The 19,620-nt window shown below is 38.6% G+C and overlaps 1 protein-coding gene across 1 annotated transcript; it reads right to left on the bottom strand.

Moving 5' to 3' along the window:
- Nucleotides 1-12,016: 12,016 nt before the first annotated feature.
- LOC137583452 (proteoglycan 4) lies at nt 12,017-13,713 on the bottom strand. The gene is made up of 3 exons (XM_068298497.1): nt 13,403-13,713; nt 13,144-13,326; nt 12,017-13,084 (listed from the first exon to the last, which is right to left on the bottom strand). The coding sequence occupies exons 1-3, from the start codon at nt 13,707-13,709 to the stop codon at nt 12,060-12,062; spliced, it is 1,515 nt and encodes a 504-aa protein (XP_068154598.1). The 5' UTR covers nt 13,710-13,713; the 3' UTR covers nt 12,017-12,059.
- Between the last annotated feature and the right edge of the window lie 5,907 nt (nt 13,714-19,620).

Raw genomic sequence — 19,620 nt, 5'->3', positions numbered from 1 at the left:
TTTTTGTTTATGCCCTCATGCTTGACTTTATTTGTTGTTGGCCTTTTAAATTGACGTTACGCATACGCCCGATTGAACGCGCAAATGCCACGCATCGGAAATGTCTAGCTTATGAACGAAACGCATACATTATTAGCCGTTTGGCACATTGCATTGAAAACCAATGAAAATGTGGGAAAATCTCCACACCATCAAGGAATGTTATAAAGTTTATAAGTTGTGATATCATTTTTGAACTTTTTGACTTGCAGGAATCGTTAGTCATAAGAATTGTCGAAGCCAAAGAGAAGTTTTCATATCCAAAACTTTGTTTATACCAATAATCTAATAGATTATAATGTTTTTTAGAGTATAATTACTATAAAGAGGTGGTGAAAGAGGTAAAGAAACTATTAAGAAGGGATAAAAAGAAGAGAAGAGAAAGAAATCAAATAACTAAAATTAACCATTCAGCTCGTTGACTCAATCACTTTTGCCACACTGTATGCGACCTTTACTTGCATAAATATACATTCATTCATCTGTATGTAGATATGGATGTATGTGTATGTATGTACGTTTGTATGAATGTTTCACTCATTTGCATTTTTTCATAATATTTTTGGTTTGTGTTTTTTATGGAAAAATCACAACGTGTGCGACATGTTGTCTAAAATAAATCAAAATAAAAATAATAAGAGGACAACAGAGGCAAAGTAAACCGAAAGTCCTGAATTATGCTATACACTGATTTGTGGCCATTAGCTATTGCCAACATAAATTTCATCAATGGATGGACCTACTTCGATGGCAAAGCGTGGAATTTATAACACCAAGACCAGGACCAAGAGCCACAAGAAACACCACCAAGAACAGGGGCAGAAATAGAAGCTGATTCAACAAAAAAAAAAAAAAAAAACCAGATCAACCCCAGAGATAGAGACCCCCGCACCGTGGTCACCAATCAAGTGACACCTGAAAAAAATGACAGCTCAACAAAATGAACTTGCAAAGGTGTAGACAGAGCAACAGTAGCTAAAAGAGGCACAGTCAGAGGCAGAGTAAGAGGCAGAGTGAGAGTCAGAAGGTACGTTCGAGACAAGCAGCGAATCAATCACTGCAAAGTGAATATACAGAAACAAAAAGGGAAAACAAACTGAGCTCCATTTACGAGTATCATCGATGGTTGTCTTGATTTTAATTTTGATTGATGACTCGACCATATTTCCATACCCTTTAGTTGCCATCAACTGGGGAGGCATATATACTACAGCAAGAATTAGAGATAAGACTTTCCACTAACTTGAAGCTTGCTTTGAAGATATTTACACATTGCTTGATTTGATGAAGAAGAAACTTAATATCTCACTTTGAAAGGGTACATGGTGTTCGACTCTTTGAATTTTTGGTATAACGAATTATTGTTTATTCTTTTTCCTCTGCCACTCACTCTCTCTCTCAGTGTCTCTTTCGCTCTTTGGTTTCTATTTTTGAGGTGCACTGAACAAACCTGGCAGAATGAATGAATGAATCAATGAAATCTCTAAGGGAGGAGGCAACAACTGATGAATGAACTTGCCATCACGTGCCAAGCATAAAGTAAACTAAGCTCCCCCGTCACTTTTGCCCCTCTTTAGGGTTGGAGAAAACATAAAAAATATGTGGGAGCTTTTCATAAAAATATTGCTGACAATTCAAATCCATTTCCTTCATGCTCGATTTCAAAAATGTTTCATATATCATTATAGACAGCAGTTTTGAATTGCAACAGAGACTCAAAAACTAGAATAGAATAAATTTAAGCTTAAAGTTTCTTATATACTAAATATGATGATAGATATTTAAAGGACAACCGGATTAAAACGAATCCTAACTCTTTTGAAATCTGTTTGGCTCTTTCAATCGACTTGATCTTAAATGATCAGTTTATCATGAAAATGTTTGAATCTATGTGAGTACATTCCAGTCGAACACATTTGTTTTTTCTACCTGAATTCCTTGAGGTGGGGGGGGTTTCTGCTTGCGTTTTCTGTGATCTATTCTCCCTAACCACCTGCAGGCACAGGACTTTCTATATTTAGCCACAATTCCTTTCCAATGTCGCCTTGCCGCAAAATATTCTTCACATTATTTGTCTCTGGCTATGTGTGTGTGTGTGTGTGTGTGTGTGTGTGCATGTTGCTGTGGTTGTGACTGTATCTGGCACATTCTCTGTTTGCTCGTTGGAGCATGTGCGGGGAAATTGCATTCCTTAATGTGTCTGTGTGGCAAACTGTGCTTATGTGTGTGTGTGTGTGTGTGTGTGTTTGTGTGTGTTTGTGTGTGCTTTCGTAACTCTCCTCTGGCGCTAATGCGATTAGTCTAAAGTGTTGCGAACGCATTTGCCGACCGATTTTGAAATCGTTTAGCGTAGCCCGCCCACATTCTTATACATTCCCCCCTTCCCCCCCCTCCCTACCCCCCTTCAGACGCCTGGAAACCTGCGTTGACTGAGTGCACTTTCAATTTCCGTCATGAGGCAAGTTTGTCGCTTTGGCTTCTCTGGCTTAAGCAACAACATTTCCAACTTTCCGACTTTTGCCGTCAAATTTCATTTTTCTTCTCCAATTTTTGGATTTTTTTTCCTGACTTTCTCATAATACAGCAAAAAAAAAAAAACGGGGGAAAAAAACAAAAATTATGTTGTCAGGATGAAGCTTAAATAAACCCTGTGAATACCTAACTTTCTCTCCCTCTCTCTCTCACACACACACTCCTCCACATATTGTTTTTATCAGCTAAAGGGACAAAGACATCACCGACAGACTCATCCGAAAATAGGAAAATGCTTCCCTTTGCTGCACGGGCAACGATAATCATGACGAAATATTTGCCAACATCAAATTAATGTAAGTACAAACTTTAGCAAAGTCAAAAAACAACAACAACAACAACGACGTGGAAATAAAACTTTGACCAGGAAACAGCCTACTGCCACGCCCAGCCCGACAATTCCTCCTGCAACTTGGCTCTGAGCGGCTTATCAATGTTTAAACAGCGCAACGAGCAAAAAACAAAAACGTAAAAACAAAAACAATAAAAACAAAAACACCAACAAGAAGGAAAGTAACCGAGAAAAAAAAAACAAACTTAAATCTTTTTAAGGCGCAATTTTTATTATAATTTCCACTCGACTCACAATTTTTGTGGGTGGAGGGCGGGTGGCGCCCATGTGAATGGTTGTGGCCGACACGTGGCGTGCCAGTTGGACTCCTTTTTATTATTGAAATATTCTTTTGTGCCTGCTGCTGTTGCTCTCTTTTTCATTTTATTTCTTTGGCCTAAACAAAAATTTCAATTAGCCATTAGGAAATGCAAAGAAAATGGACAAATGACAGAAAAAAAGCGAAAGCAGTAAACAGATCCCTTTGCGTAGATAAAACAGACAGAAGGACGTGGACTTCTAGGAACCCAGTCATATACACACCATATTGGACAGACATTATACAGTGATTCTTCCTTTCGATTTGCCAATCAGAAAAGTTAATGAAGAAGAAATCTAAAAAACGTGCCAGTGGGGGATGCTACCCTCGGAACCACCAAACCAGCATCCCTCCCTGTTAAGACTATATATAGATATTCCACAATGAAAATCAAAAGTTTTAAAGATCACAGATCATCCAGAACGGGGCTAAGTACGACGGTGTCAAAGTTTCTATATAGTAAGGATATCCTTACATCGTTTTTCTTACTCTTTCCTTACCTATTGATGTCAAAGTGGAAAAACCTTTTATATAAAAATTCGAATGCTTGCGAAAGAGCGGCCAACAATCTTAACAGATCAAATAACGAAGTTATGGATCAAGTCACTCACTGCTTTCTATATATATGATAAAGTCACCTCCGATCTTGAGCTACAAATGATATATTGGTTCGATCAAAATGCCTGTGCATTATATTCAAGCCTTTCCGTCTAGAAGGACTTTGCGTTGATCCAGACATGGCTATATGATTTGTCTCTTCGTGCTGATCAAGAATATATATACTTTATATGATCGAAGATGCTTCCTTCTATGCGTTGCAGACTTCTGACCAAAACTAATATACCCTTTTTGCAAGGGTATAGAAATTAGCAAAGTTATGGATAGGTGTGCCATAGGAGGGGGATGGGAAAACTTGATCTTATGAAATTAAAATAGTTGTTTCACTTTGGAAGTTTCAAAAGACCAAGAAAATGTACTACAGTGAACCCTCGCCTAACGAACACAATTCGTTCCAGCATATTGTTCCTTGAGCGAACTAACAAATTGGGAATTGGCAATTAAAACTAAAAGGAAATGAAATCGTAATCGAAAACGAAAACTGGCTTGATTTTGTTATTGTGAGGATATGTTTCCCAGTTTCCTCATTCTCTGCGCCAAGTGACAAGGATATGTGCCAAAAATGAACAAGAAAGTTATTAGATGTTAACAAATCAGTAAACGGCAAATAAATTGTTTTTCACTCGGATTTTTTATTACGGCTCGCCATATTTAGGTGCCTTAAGACCCTCGATGTGATATTTAATTTAGTATTCATCAAAGTTTGATGCCAACAATTTTATGACATTTGTGTCTTCAAGTCGATTACTTATCACGCCGTGCCACACTCTATCATCAAATTCATTTACGAGGATACATTTTCCATTTATGGACTACGTGTTGACCTTAAACATTTTGTCTCATTGTGCACTGAATGGGGGAAGGACACTTCAGTGTAGAAGTGAGAAAACAATGGGATTCATTTATTTCGTTTAAGTTAAATCGTCATTTTGAATCGTTCACAAACTGATGTGTGGCTGGAACGCATAATTCCATTTTCTCGCATTTAATTTGCGACATTTGCAATTCGAGTGCCAATATCTAAGTGCACATAAAACCGGTCGGTAAGTGAGAGCAATGAGAACTGAGTTGTGGGTGGAGCCAATTATGTCAAGTGTTCCGACGACCCACATACTCGTACATATCGAAGCGGGGACAAAGAGTCAACTAGTCAAAGTCAGAAGCAGAGAGTTAGTATAAGGGCTTAGGTTAGGACAAATCCGCTTTTAATTAATGAACAACTGACTTGTGTCCATCCACATCCGCTGGCTGTCTCAGTGATGAACCGATATGGGCCTCCCTGACCTTACCCATGCCGTTTCATTGGGTGAGTTAATTAGCGGTCACAGGCTATTCCTCCCCTTTACCTTCAACGGATTTCAATTACAAAAACTGCTGACCTAGGGCCCTATCCGAGTGTATATATATACATATATGTATTTTTTTTTTTTTTGAGTTCACCTGTTAATTGGCAATTCCTGCATTGATTTGCCTTTGTGTGTTTGCCCAATGCAATCCACGGCCTTGGCACGCTAATCGATTGTGTTTTTCTTGTTACAATTTTTTGTTTCTTCCTCCTCGTTTTTGTTTTGCAGTTTTGAGTTAATCGCATTAGGTTAAGGCTTCGTTTTTCCTCATTACTCATTTAGCGAAATGCAATTAGCTGGTTAAGGCAGCAAAAAAAAACAAACAAAGAGGAAAATTGAATCAATTGACCAGTAGACAAGTTAACTCTGAGCAAAATATAAGAGGAAATCAAGCCACTCAACATCTTTTTTGGCCAAATAAAATGGCCGAAAGGAAAATACAACAATTCCCATTTCGGGGTACATTTCTCTAACATAGCTTGGCATATGTTAAAACTTGATGTCCTTACAAAGACAAGTGTTTGTAATAGACTGAAAGAGTTTGTCTTCAGTCGAGATCTTTTCTATACCAACTAGATCATTTGAATCGAAAACCCTTTTAAACTGTATCTACCTATTACCAATTTTTACTCCAATAGCAAGTGTTCTTCCCTCTTTGTCCCTGTGGATCAGCAGATAGTCCTTCCTTAAGAACTATCCGCTAATCCAGAGAGACATTTGATGATCATCTTGATCTTCTTCAGTTTACAAATCCTATAGAAGGTGGTTTAGATAAACTGAGGTGATAGAGGACGGCCAATGTGGGGCTTTCCAAATGTTGCAGCAACACTTCTGTGAGGCAAAAGTAATTTGATTCCGTTGTGGCACGTGTTCGAATTTGACTTAAAGGCTTATCGATTTAATGCTCCATCCAGACTAAGCAAAGACGATGGCGCGCCGTCTTTTTAGCTTCTTGCGATGGCTGAGAGAGTTCTTTGTATATGTTCGGCTACAACCACCTACAATACATACCGTCAGCATACACTTGCAACAAATCTGATTTAATTGCATCTAGGAGTCGTCTCCAATGCTGGCGGGGCATAATTTTGATGCGTATAATTAAATCCGTAAGCAGCTTATGCGGCTTCTGCTTCTGCTTCTGCTTCTACGTCTGCTTCTGCTGGGGGCACGTGCCAGAGTTCCTTTTTTGTGTCAAGCCATACCAAGCATTCTTTCCCTTCTTTCCCTTGTGCTGGTGCGAGTCAACTGCAGAACAGCTTGAGATTTCTGATTTCTTTGCCAGCCATCCCACATATAAATTCATAATCATCATCATAATGTGGTGGCGTTGATGTTGATTTTGGTACTGCCTCTGACATGGTCACAGTCAGCAGCAACTTAATTAGATAAGAGTCGTCTCCTCTCTCTCTCTCTCTCTCTCTTATAGACTGTGGCTGCTTCACTGACTGAATTTCAGCTAATTGAAGACACATGTGGTGGCTGTTGCCACATTCTTGCCATGCAACAATTTTGTTCAATTTTTTAATTAAATCTCATTGGCCTTATGCACCCATTAAAAGGGAGACTTGCCAAAGGCCGATATTAACTTCTGTCCAGCAAGATAAAACACTTTAAACAAAAACTCAAGAGTTTCTTATTGAAACATCCCTAAACATCTTTCAAATTATTTCCCTGACAGAAATCTTTCTTGGACTCTTTTTAATAAACTTTCTTATGAAAACGGAAAGACTTACTGGAACTAAGTATGTATTTTTTTTTTTATTAAGAACATTTGAAAGTTAAAAACAAAGAGGGCGATGGCTGTTTAAAGGGTTTTCGTCCTCCAAAGTAAGCCCCAAAAAAGGCAAGGATAACTCGACTCAGGATCGCCTGAAATTTAAGTTTGAACGGCCGTTAAATTCGGCATTGATGTACCTCTGGTCCAAACTTTATTCAGCATTAGGATCTGGGGTTACAAAATAGGCACCCAAAAGTATGCTACAGAAAGCAAAACAGTTAATTCTATACTTTTTTAACAGATTTTAGAACATCCTGCTTAAGAAATAGCTCTTTTTTGTAAACACTACTAATAAACAACTTGTTAGATGCAAGAGATTCCAATAATTCTTTAATATTAATAAACAATAAAACCTTCGACTGCCTATAGCATACTTTTGGGTTCAAATTTTACTCATCTCAGGTGATCAGCACCCACGGTGAATGCAGCAATAAACCAAATGATCTGTTTATTTACCCCTCAATCCTAAAGGAAAGTAGCTTCTAATTCGGAAGTTTATATCGTTGTAATTGAAAGAAATCGAACACATGATTGATAAATTCTTTATATATACTAAAGTTTATATTTAACCTTTTGTCTAACACACCGAAAAACACAATGTTGTGAGGCTTGGGTTAAATTTTATCGCACTGCCATTCAATTTGCAGTCATTGCAGCACGTAAAACAAACCATGGCACTTGCATTTTGGTTTTTGGTTCGGGGATTCGACTTTTTAATGGAAAAAAGCTCTTTCTGGCTTTTAGCTGACCCACCTAGAAACCTTTGCCCCCCCTACCCCGTTCATATCACAGGCCACGGAGTATATCACATTATGGAGTTCATATGCCGTGCCATGGTCAAGTTTGAGTGGTCAGAGATGGCGAGGTCACAGTATAGCGCGTCCGCAAAACATTACTCAAATCCGCCTCAATGGCAGGTTTATTTATATTTCATGGCAGTCAGTGGTGCGCTTATGTTGATGATGTTGCCCCATGTTATGGCCGAGATGCTGACCATGTTTGCCTCTCTCATTCAGTTAGACAAACAAACTCCATGCACGAAAAGCATGACGCCTTGCCACAAGAGACTTTTGGCACGCACAAATTCATTTGGCCGCTCCGACAGCAGCAGCAGCAGCAACAGAACGTTATAAATATCTAAAGCAGTTCCGTGGCTATTTGAAGCGATCTCTCGTCACATCCTGCATATCCTACAACTGCTACTCATCATTAGCCTGCCCGGCCCATAAATCTTTGTGCAGAGAGTGCCTTCATGTAAATTCACTAACCGCGTGACGATATTGCAAATGCGTTGCATGCACCAACACCGGGCACCGGACACAAACCACTTCACTTGCTAAATTAATGCCATTCTAGTGACATGTTCGGCTTATGAGTCACGTCAACAAGCTATATTTGAATTTCAATCCGTACAGATTAAAAGTGTTTGAAACTAGATTGTCGGCCAGCTAGTTCACTCTAGGAAAACAGAGGCTCAGTCTTTGTCAAAAGTGTTTCTTCCCCCGAAAAACGATCGCCGAACTACTCTATGCATAGGGTATTCGTCATCAGACCACAAGTAAATGTAACATATATAGTGAAGTCATCTTTACCATTTATTAGAACTAACGATGTCATTCGAATTTTTAATTAAAAGTTTCTTTTGACTTATTCTATTCGAGGGCTTTTGGCCTCAAGAAAGGCGAAAAAACAAATGAACAAATAAATCGCCTCCAATGTCAATGTTTCTTTTCTCTGTGTCTCTCTGTTTTGGGGTCATTACATTGACTATTTTGGCAATCAGAATTTCTGCTCAATTGAGCCTTGGCTTGTGTGCCCCTAGGGGGCGACACTGTGACTCCAACCAAGTTCACTGACTTGGTTGAAAGACCTCTTCGATGAAGCCGCAGCCACAGTTGCTCGAGAAGGGTCAGACATTAAGAATGCACATGTGTGTGTGGGTGTGTGTGTGTGTGGGTGTGTGTGTGTGTGGGTGTGCGTGTGGCATCTTAATTTGCAAAAATTTTTGGGCAACATATTAAATATTTAAGCGTTAAACCATAAAAATGCCAATTTTCCAAATATAAATGAACATTTTTCTCCATCTTGCCACGCATGGCTCGTTTTGGCTTAACTTGGTTTCGGTTTCAGTTTCGGTTTCGGTTTCGTTTTCAGTTTCCAGTTTTGTGGTTACTTTCTGTCTTTTGCATTTCTTTCTTTCTTTTTTTCTGCGTTTGCAATTCAAATTTGCAGACGACTGGACTCTGCTCCCCTCAAGGAACGGAAACAATTTGTATTTGTTTGGTGGTTTTTTCTTCCAAATCTTTTTTGCATTTAATTTGCATATATTTTTTCTTTTTTTTTTTTGAGAATATTGCTGTTATCAATGTCTGCTAAAGACTTGGTAGTAAGGACCAAGTAGTCCTTGAACAAAGTCATACTCTCTATACCCTCGCGAACTTAAAGCCAACTAAGACAGACTTTTCCAAATGAAGTGGAAAAATGTTAATAGAAAAGATGGCTTAAACATGTTCGATTCCTCAGTAAGGAGAAGACCATATCCTAACCATCTATGCCAAAAAAGGAGCATCCTTAATTGGATTTAACAATTCTTTTTGGTTAAAAAAGTATTTAAAAGTCGACCAGATATTAAAATTTGTTGACCGGGTTTAGTTTTCCCTTTTTTTTTTTTTTTGTCTTGACGAGACGCTGACTTATAAATGGACAACAGACATTACAATAACAAACCAAAAGGAAAATAAAAGAACTGAACAGCACAAACAGACAGAAGGAAAGGGACATCAGCAATGCAGTCCGACCCACAACAACGAGAACGAGAGACAGGCCAAAGCCAGTTGAGGTAAACAAAGCCACGTTTTATGTTTACTAAAGCAAAATTTCATGATCCTTCTACTCTGGCTAACGGTGATGGCATGTGGTGGGGTGTAGAGTGGTGAGGTATGGAAAGAACAGGAAAATGCCGTGGCCAGCAACGCAAAAGGCAAAAAAGAACAAACTGCCAAACAGCAACTAGGCACATACCCACACACTCATCCGCTGACTCACTGACATTGACGCCTCCAAACACTCTTTCACTCACATTCGATCCGCTGGAGGACTTGTATTTATTTTTGAGTGTGGTATATATATGTATATATGTATAAATAAATCGTATTTATTGCTTCTTCGCTCCTTAACTGAGCGAACAACGGACCACTTGTCATCCACGTTTATTGATTGGCTTCTTGTCATTTGTGTCCCGTAGCTACCCATCGGTATTTTCTTGTCTAACTGCACTTTTGTAGCAGACACATTATTATGCCAACGCCCACCGTTCGGTGTACCGCCCGTCGTCCGCCCAACAGACTGTCTGTGTCACATTACATAACGCAACAACAAGGCACGCTTCATTGGATACCATGTCAACAGAAATAATAAGTGAATGCACAGTTGCAGTTGCAGTTGATAGCGGAAACGGAAATGTTTATATTGTCCATATTGCAAGCGAGGGTTGCTTTTAGACTTATGACAGAAAGCAACAGGCCCCCAAAATAGGTAAGACTGCGTTACGGTTAAAAGCAATGCTCAATTTAAGGGCCAAAAGGAGTCAAGCCACGTCTAATGGGCTATTCATGTCGAAGAAGTTTTCGATTAAACCTCGTTGTTAACTTGCTGTTTGTTTGTTGTTTGAGTAATTTCCTCTTTTGTTCAATGTAAATACAAGTAAGGAATTCGTAATTTCAATTAAATAAAGTTCATAGCCAAGAAAAATACAAACCATAACATTGCAAAATAAAAGAACTTATTGAAAACATTTCAAACTGGTAAATTATGTTTCGCGACTCGCGATTCCGTTAACTCAAAACGTCGACAATTTGGCAACGTTTAATGCGCTTTGTCAATGCTTCTTCTCGGGGACTAAAAGTCGAAGGCAAGACAAACTTTTGCATTTGGCCAGACTGTTGCCAGTTTTCAGTTTCAATTTATTTTGTTATAAGCAAATTTTACCCCGGCCACGCAACGAGACATACAAATTATATGTATGTATATATATATGGACGGTAGCTTACCAGGAGCAAGAATCTCAACGCTATCTAAGCCGCTTAGTTTGATGACGCTGGAATTTTGTGCCAAAATCCGAAACAGCTGTCGGTGTCTGTAAGTCGCAACCAGAAAAGTTTTCCATCTTTCGTTGGCCTCCTTTCATTACGCATCATCCTCCTCCTCCTGTTTCTTCTCCTCATCCTGCTCCATCATCGTCTGGTATCTCCTGCCCCAATACGCAACCAATTAAGAAATGCTCTATTTAATTATGGGTATTAGCAAATGCTTCCCAATCAGCAGCATGTTTGTTTTATGTCCTCAGACTTTAACAATTTCTATAGAAAAATAAAACCATTTCATAATTTATGATTTATTATTAAGCCTTGACTTGGACGGATTCGGGCAGTTTGTATTTGAAATATTTCGTAAAAAGAATTGAATTCAAAAGTATCTATAAGATTCGAAACTTCCCTCAAGTCAACAGAGAGAGACATAAGTATTTTGGTACCAAGAGACAAAACATTTCCCACTCAGTGTTGAATGGACTGGACTTGATCCTTTGAATACATGACCAAAAAAGGATCCTTAATCAATGGAAACCGCTTGCATTCAATCCTTAAATTGATGGCTAAGGATGGGCTAGTGGAGGAGCTTTGATCCAGAATGGAAAATTCTTTCGTCCACCGACTAAATGAATGGATTTTACTTTTGTTTATAAACAAAAACATTTCGAATAAATAATTAACACTTTCTAAGATAAAGGAAGTAATTAAAGTTCCCTTATAAATTAAATATCTTTTGTAGTGAGTGTCCACTGTAGCAGACAGAGACTCAGCTACTTATTATATATTTAGCTGATAGTCCATTGGATTCTGTTTGATTTTAAATGTTGTTTGCTTTTTGCAGTTTATTGGCTCTCTGTTGATATTCAATTCGTTTGCGTGTGTGTGTGTGTGTGTGTGTATTTAGGGATTGGAAAACTATTTTGTCCGTTGCCATTTATCGATTTGACGTATTGAAAGTACAGTTGCTTCATTTCAATTAAAGTCGTAATTATTTTTATTCAAAATCGTTTCAAAATTCATGACATTTTAGCTTTTGTTGCCATCGCAGTGGTGCTGGCGGTGGCACTGTGGGTGGTGCTGGTGCTGCTGGTTGTTGGGGGGTGGTGCTGCTGGTGGTAGTTGGTGGCGTGGTCATGGCTGAGGTTGATGATGTGATTGCGGTTGCTGGCGGTTTCGTTGTTGCTATCTCAACTCGAGGTGTTGTTACCTCTAAATGCTTCGTGCTGATAGTTGACTCGGTGGTTTTGAGTGGTGCATTGGTGGTCGTAACACTCGAAGTCCTTGCAGTTGTCGAGGTAGTCACTTGCAATGGCTGTGATGTAGTTGTAGTAGTGCTCGACCATGATGGGGCTGTGGTGGTGGTGGTGGTGCTTGCTTTCGATGTGGTGCTAGAGATGAGCCTCTTTGTGCTGGGGCTTATGGTCATGATGTAGGTTGTAATTAGTGGCTTTGGTGTGGTGGTTATCATTTTTGGCTTTGCAGTCGTTGTTGTTGATGTTATTGGCTTCATGGTCGTTGTTGTTGTTGTTGGCTTTGGTGTTGTTGTCGTTGTTGTCGTAGTTGATGTTGTTGCTACAGTCGTTGTACTTGGTGGTAAATCAGTCACATAACCAACCTCTGGCACATAGACAGATAATTCGTTATCCATTATATTCTCATAGTCCTTACCCACATCGGGAATATTGTAAATATTATAAGGATTTTCCGCCTGCGAAACGGAAACGTGAGGCGCAGCCGAGTATTGGAATTCCCTAAAACGCATGGGAGATTTGGTTGGGTTCTGATCAATACTGCTGCTAGTAGTCCTTGTGGGACTACTCCTGGTGGTGCTGGCACTAGTGGTGCTTGAACTCATGGCAGCTTTCATTCTGTCTGCTCTGGTGGTTATCAGAAAATGCACATTAGATGAGCTATTTTGCTCTGATTTGATGTTCGGCTGCACTCGCTTGGGTTTCCTATTTTTATTTCTGTTTTTGCGATTACGACGCTTCAATTTCAACTCCCGACAGACACCCTGATTCACAATTCGCATGGCTGGAATATAGATGGGTTAGATGGCTGTTGAGGCAATAACCAGGACACAATTAACATACCCCTCTGACTGACACACTCGTGTTTACGCACTTCGCATAAATTGCCAAAGGTCACACCATTTGTTGTTGCATAGACAGCATCGGCAGCCTCAGAGGGAGCCGCACACACGGGCTGATAAACTGTTGGACATTTGATAGTCTCACAGTTTGGTGAACATCTTTCCAAATCGGTGCGTTCCAAAACTACACAAAACCCAATAAAAAAACAATTTTAATTCCAATAATTTGCAATCTCAATTTTGTTGTCACACAGACTAACCTGTACCATGTTGGAATAGTGACTTCATGTTATGCGATTCCAATTTGCATTCGTTTTCAAAATAGAATTCTTGTGTGCCATTTGTAGCGCAAACTGGCTCGCCACCCTGTTCACATCTGGCCTGATAGTCAACATATTCGAAATTATTGATTCCACCTGGGTTGTCCATTAAGTGGGAGTGCTCATAGTGCTGGTCATTAAAATAGTTCCAATCCTTGTCCGTCCTCATCATCGAGGACATGCACCGGTTTGCCTGGAGCAAAAGCAAAAGCAAGGCAATAGGTTTGAATTCCACTTGAGGTTGCATCTTTTCCATTCAACTAAAGAGTGTACTTTCTCTGAGACAGACCCACGGTATTTATACTCATTTCTTCGCTTTTTCTTTTCTTTTCGTCTCTTATCAGCCACGTGCTTAGCATAGTTTGTCTTTTGCCTATCGAATCATAAAAATGCAATTGCCACGGTGAATGAACGTTGGCTAGCGATAAAGAAATCAGAATGGTTAAAGCAAAAAAAACACCTGAGTTCTCTTTACTATGTAGAACAAGACATCTTAAGTAATCATATCTTAAATTTCATATCTCTTGTCATTAGTTCATTGAGTGTATTAAAGTTTATGCATATCAAAAAAGTAAGCACAATAAAAGATTAATGAATTGAAGAAACTATATTTATTGCAGTTATCTGATTTCATTGACCACCAGCAAATGGTATCAGATATATAGAGAGATGTATAATTTATTGACACAGTTTATATTAAATGATACTGATAAATAGTTTATACTTGAAACGGGTCAATGAAATCTTATAATGAAACGTATAACAACTCAAAATATAATCAAATTGAAGATTGATCTTAATTTCGACCTTGTGAGATTTTGCTGACAATGCAGAAAACCCCAAAAAAAATACACTTGAATATTGTGTTTTATTATAAATAAACTTAATTGTACTTAAAAATATAATGTTATTTATTATAAAGCTTACAGAATCATTATTTAAGTGTAGGAATTACTTAAAAAGTTTGGAAGATAATTATTTAATTTACTTGTTGTGGAGGGATACAAAACTGAATCTCTCGGAGAGCCCATTCACATCAGATATTTGATAGGCTAGATATGCCTGGTAAGTCCTTTCGATTGGTATATAACTTATCTAGATCGTTCCTTACTATCTTAGTTAGTCGTCAGAAGATGTTTTTGTAGTTTTAATTTCAAACTTGCCTTTACTTGGCTTGCATTTTATCTAAAGTGAAACAAATTAGGTCGATTAACCTCACAGGCGGATCTAGACGAGGAAATGTGTGAAATTTGCTCCCAAATGTATGCAATAATCAATCAAAAATGCGTTTTCGTTAGTTTTTGAATACTCTGTGGATAATAATTGTATCAAACACAGTTTGTACGCAAATTTTAAGTTACGGGTTAAAGTAAAAGTTATAAATTTGCTGCAAGTAATTAATACTTTGCCAGCCTATTGCATACTTTAAGGGGCAAGAGTCTTGTGCAAATATACAAACACCAAGAAATCGATAGATATTAAGCAAAGAGAATGAAAGTGTGTTTCGATATTTACCCACTGTATACAGCATCTTTTATGCGTATGTGGAAAAATTAAAATATATATAAACTTTTGGCAGTAATTTGGCATTGACAGAATGCACAAAATTTGTTCAAGGAAAGATTTTGGAAAGTTTTTCTTTATTGATTTGTTTGCATTTGACTTAGCAACATTTAATGTCGCAACATGCTGTCGGCTCCCATCTATGCATAGTTGCATACTTTTAAGCGCAATGGCAAAAAAAACACAAACGACACAGAACTAAGAAAAAAAGAAGTGAAAAGTTTTGAATGCTTCTTGCCAAGTTCTTGCTCATGCCTAGGCGAATACAACTTTTTGCCTCTCTTCTCGTCTCTTCTCCACTTCTGTACGCTGCATAAGAAAAGAGCAAAGTTTACGAGAAAAAGTTATAGAGTTGAGGTAAAATGCGTACAGCCAACAACGACAAAGGTGAAGCGCACCACCTGGACCACCAGCCGGTTTCACACTTCTGGCTTCCCGTGAAGGCCGTGGTTTTTGAGTTCGAGTGTTAACCGTTCCGTATACATACATACATATATGCCAGAAATTGATGGAGGCGAAACTTATTCGTACCTATGTATATAAGTGTATACCCAATGAATTGCACTTAACCTGCGGGGACTGAAAAGAGAAAGAGAGAGAGAGAGAGAGAGAGAGAGAAAGCAAACTAGAACGACAGATAGAAAGCGGCAGAAAGAGAGAGATAGTGTGTGCCAAAGTGTGAAAAGTATCATTACTTACCTGTCGCCACTTTGCTTCTGTCTTTGACCTGCTGCCTCCATGTGCTCCTTTCTCTCTTCGCTTCTGTGCCACAGTTTTCCCATCGTTCTGCACCACGCCCGGCCTCCTTCTTTTCAAATGTTCATTATGACCAAGTTGCATTGATGGTGCCCCTGCAGCAATATTTTTCACTTTTTCTCTCTCTCTCTCTCTCTTTTTTTCTTTTCCATTTCTGTTGGCAGGCAAATTAAATGTCAGCTAGACAGGCAAAGCTCAACTTTCGGTCCTGGACAAAGTGTTTGCATGATGGGGGCAGCAACACATCAAACAACGAACTTGGGGAATTCAATTTGTATACTCTGGAAGAATATAACCTGATATTAAAACTGGCCATGAAATGAGGATAGAAACAAGTTTTGTCTAAAAACTTAAACTAGAAATCGTGTCGCCATAAAGCCAGATACTTTAACTTTACTAGAAGGAAAACTAAGTGTAAGCTGTCGACCACGGAATCTTTAGAGTATACAAATGTCGTCCAATTGGGCAGCACTTGAAATCTGTTCTTTTGGTTATGTTCTTCAAGTGGCGGAAACATTTTTAAGCGCCAGCAATTCTAATGCGTGACGACGTGCTTTTTATGTTGTTTCTTGTTCGAACAGATCTGAACACAGCCTCACACGCAATTTAGATTGCCTTTTTCTGTTGTTGTATTGTTTCGTTGATTGTCCCACTTCTGGTATTGTCATCATTACACGTGGGGCTGCTTTTTGAGGGCTTCCGGTTTCCGCTTTCCAAAAACTGATGCCAAAAATCACGAGAATTTTTCATTTGACAAAGCAAAGCAAAATATATTACAAATTGTCATATATGTGTGTACGTATGTTCTATATAAATGAGATGAGTGAGGGGAAATCACAGGGCAAATGGGAAAGGACTACCCGTAAATGTTTTGCCGTCTGGCGTCGCCGCATTCCGACAGTACATCGACAGACCGACAGAAGTTGACTAAAAGTTAAGGTAGGATAGAGACAGAATCGAAATGAGAAGCTGCCGGCAGCACATAAATGTCAAAGGCGCAACAGTGCGTATGAGCAATTTGTCCCAAATAGTTGAAAGTACGTGCGGTTAAACCTATTGAAAGGGCAGTCGAAAAGGCACAAACAACAGCAACGAAAAATGAGGAGAAGCCAACTTCAACTCTATTTCAGCTCAGTAAAAACTTACAGTATTTAATGCCAGAGTTTGCAAATATTTGCTACAACTTTGCCATTTGACCTCCCCATCCATGCTCTCCACTGCCCTTGAAGGCGTTTCTTTGCCACAAGTTGGACTGGTATTTTATTCTTTGTTTTGAGGAACTCCTTAAAGCCTTTCAATTCAGTTGGTAGTGTACTTTGACGGGCACTGTGCATTAATGGCCATGCACATCGATTGCATCCTGGTATGCGCTTGAATTTCAGCTCCATCACACCCGCATCGACTGCAATTGAACCTTGAATCATAAGGATGTGCCACAGCTCTACAGAAATTATGAAGCTACGCTGAGAGAAAGTCCACTCTTATGTATTTTTCAGTTCGATTTCGAATGCTATTTGTCTACATCTGTTTTTTCTCAGTGATTTCTTGCAGATGAATTCATTTTCTAATTGCATTTCAGTTCAATGGTCAGTAAATTATTATCTCCTTTGCCTATCGTCATCCATTACAACTATTTGGATGAGTCGCCACACGTGCACCTTGCATCAGCTTGTTCTTTGACATTTTCCGAGTGTATGTATATTGATTCCTTTTAAGGGAATTAACGGAACATGTTGGTCAAGTAATTAATTACAACCACCAATCTTTACCATTCCCAATGGCCGGCAGAGGCCACTGCCAACTTTTCACTCTTTCGGATTCTTCTCTCTCTCTCTGTCTCTGTCTTATTTGCTGTTTGCTTGCTTTTTTTGCTCCCTGTTTTTTGTGTGCAAATATTGAATAAAGATAAAAAGTGAAAACGAGCAAAAAAAAAAGGTGAAAAACTGCAGTAAACCAAAATGAATTCGTAAATAATTGCCAATATCTGTTCGTGCAAGTGCATAATATGCAATACCAATGCAGACAAATAAACCGATTCGCCAAACGATTTACTCTTATAACCACAATTAAATAGCATTAAACATAAGTCGATTTGTTCAAGGATGGACACTTGTGCAAACGGAAAGAGAAAGTTCTCTTGATTTCACTTGACCACAATTAAACAGTAAGTGAACTAAACTGAATTTGAATGTAAACAATTCAAAAATCATTGAAAGAATAAATGTGTTTAGTCATCCCAAAGACTCCCCATAGCAAACGATGCTGTTCTGGCAGAGTATGTAAACCATACTTTTCAATAGGAATTAAAAATATAAATAGTTTTTGATTTCAATTAAATATTAAACAACAATTTATGTATACCCTTCTAAGTGGTAGGTAATGATAAAGCATAGAAAGTACTTACAAAAAAAAGTGTTCAGAAAAGGATTAAGAAATGCTTCTCTTCTCTTCCAACTAAGCTGACCCAAGTTGGGTCTTCACTCAACTCATCTCAATATCTCTCTGGCAATGGGGAAAAGTGGAAGAGACAAACAGCCATTCGAACCTCGATCAAAAGGAAAAATTATACACGGTGCGTATGGTATTTGAGGTCAAAGTGATAGTAAAATAAAAAGATTATATTTCAAACAAAATTTAATGAATCTTCACGAAATTTCTACACAATATTTATTCAATAAAGTTTCCATTGGCTGCTATAACCTTCTCGATCCGGGTCCTAAAACGATTGCAAGCCCGAATTAAATGATCCTTATTCATATTGAAATAGAAAGAAATAGTGTTATGAGGATGTTTATTGGTTTTACGCTCAACTACGCCCCATACGTAATAACCCAAGGGATTAAGGTCTGGGGAGCTAGGCGGCCATAAGTTCGGGGTTATGTGGTCATGGAAATTCTCAGCCATCCAATCTTGGGTTGTGATGGAGCAGAGTCTAGCTGAAAGATGTATGGACTATCTCCACACATACTTTCAATCTAATGTTTCACAATTTAATAACTTTGTTTGATGGTGATGGCAGGGTGAGTGTATACAAATATCGGCATTTAATTATTCATGAGCTTAAATCCATTAAATTTCACTTGGCCAAATTGCAGATGTTTGCATAAAACAAGCAATAAAAAATTTACATACATATAAGTATGTACATACAATTTATATCCATTATTTATATGCAATTCTTTGTTTAATTACGTGTTGAGTTGGGCCATCCATCTGTAGCCCGCAGGACTCGTTGTTCTATCCCTTGGGCTAATCAAAGAAAAAAAAAAACACAAAACAACAACAACAAAAGCAAAATAAAATAAAGTAAAGGCTTTTCCTGCAATTAAAGTCTGTGTGGCAAAGCACTCAAACACAGCAGTTGTGTCAGCTGTTGCCGCATTTCAATTTGTATTCATGACAAACGCACACAGATACCCAAACAAACATTCACAAACATATACACACAGACACACACATATACATCCTTATGGCAACACCTAATCAAATGTGTGTGCATGTGTGTGTGTGTGGGCAACAAAAAAAACGCGTTGTCTTGCCAAAACAAAAAATGAAAGGAGAATGTAAGCAAAGTTTTCTCGCATGCAAATGAATGACATGACGATGACACAGAAAGTTTAGTTCGGTTACCCGCAGAAACCGAGCACCTTGAAATCCTCTCCAGGCACACCCAGCCAGGGCACCCATCATCAATGTCATGACTGTCATGTGGCCCACATCTGACAACTGAGACAGTTACTCACATTTGCGGCCATTGACACAACCAAAAAGTCATACCCGAAATCTATGTAAACACAGATCGAATAGTTAATACTCTATATAGAGTGTGTGTCTGTTCA

Source organism: Drosophila tropicalis, unplaced genomic scaffold, assembly GCF_018151085.1.
Source record: "Drosophila tropicalis isolate 14030-0801.00 unplaced genomic scaffold, ASM1815108v1 contig_867, whole genome shotgun sequence".
Classification (NCBI taxonomy): Eukaryota; Metazoa; Arthropoda; class Insecta; order Diptera; family Drosophilidae; genus Drosophila; species Drosophila tropicalis.
This window is presented reverse-complemented; position numbering and strand designations above follow the sequence as displayed.

What these genes read in the sequence shown, in the direction of transcription:
- LOC137583452 (XM_068298497.1), bottom strand. Translation starts at nt 13,709, where the DNA reads ATGCAACCTCAAGTGGAATTCAAACCTATTGCCTTGCTTTTGCTTTTG. An exon ending in ACTATTCCAACATGGTACAG is followed by an intron (nt 13,327 to 13,402) that starts GTTAGTCTGTGT and finishes GGTTTTGTGTAG; the next exon opens with TTTTGGAACGCACCGATTTG. An exon ending in CGAGTGTGTCAGTCAGAGGG is followed by an intron (nt 13,085 to 13,143) that starts GTATGTTAATTG and finishes TCTATATTCCAG; the next exon opens with CCATGCGAATTGTGAATCAG.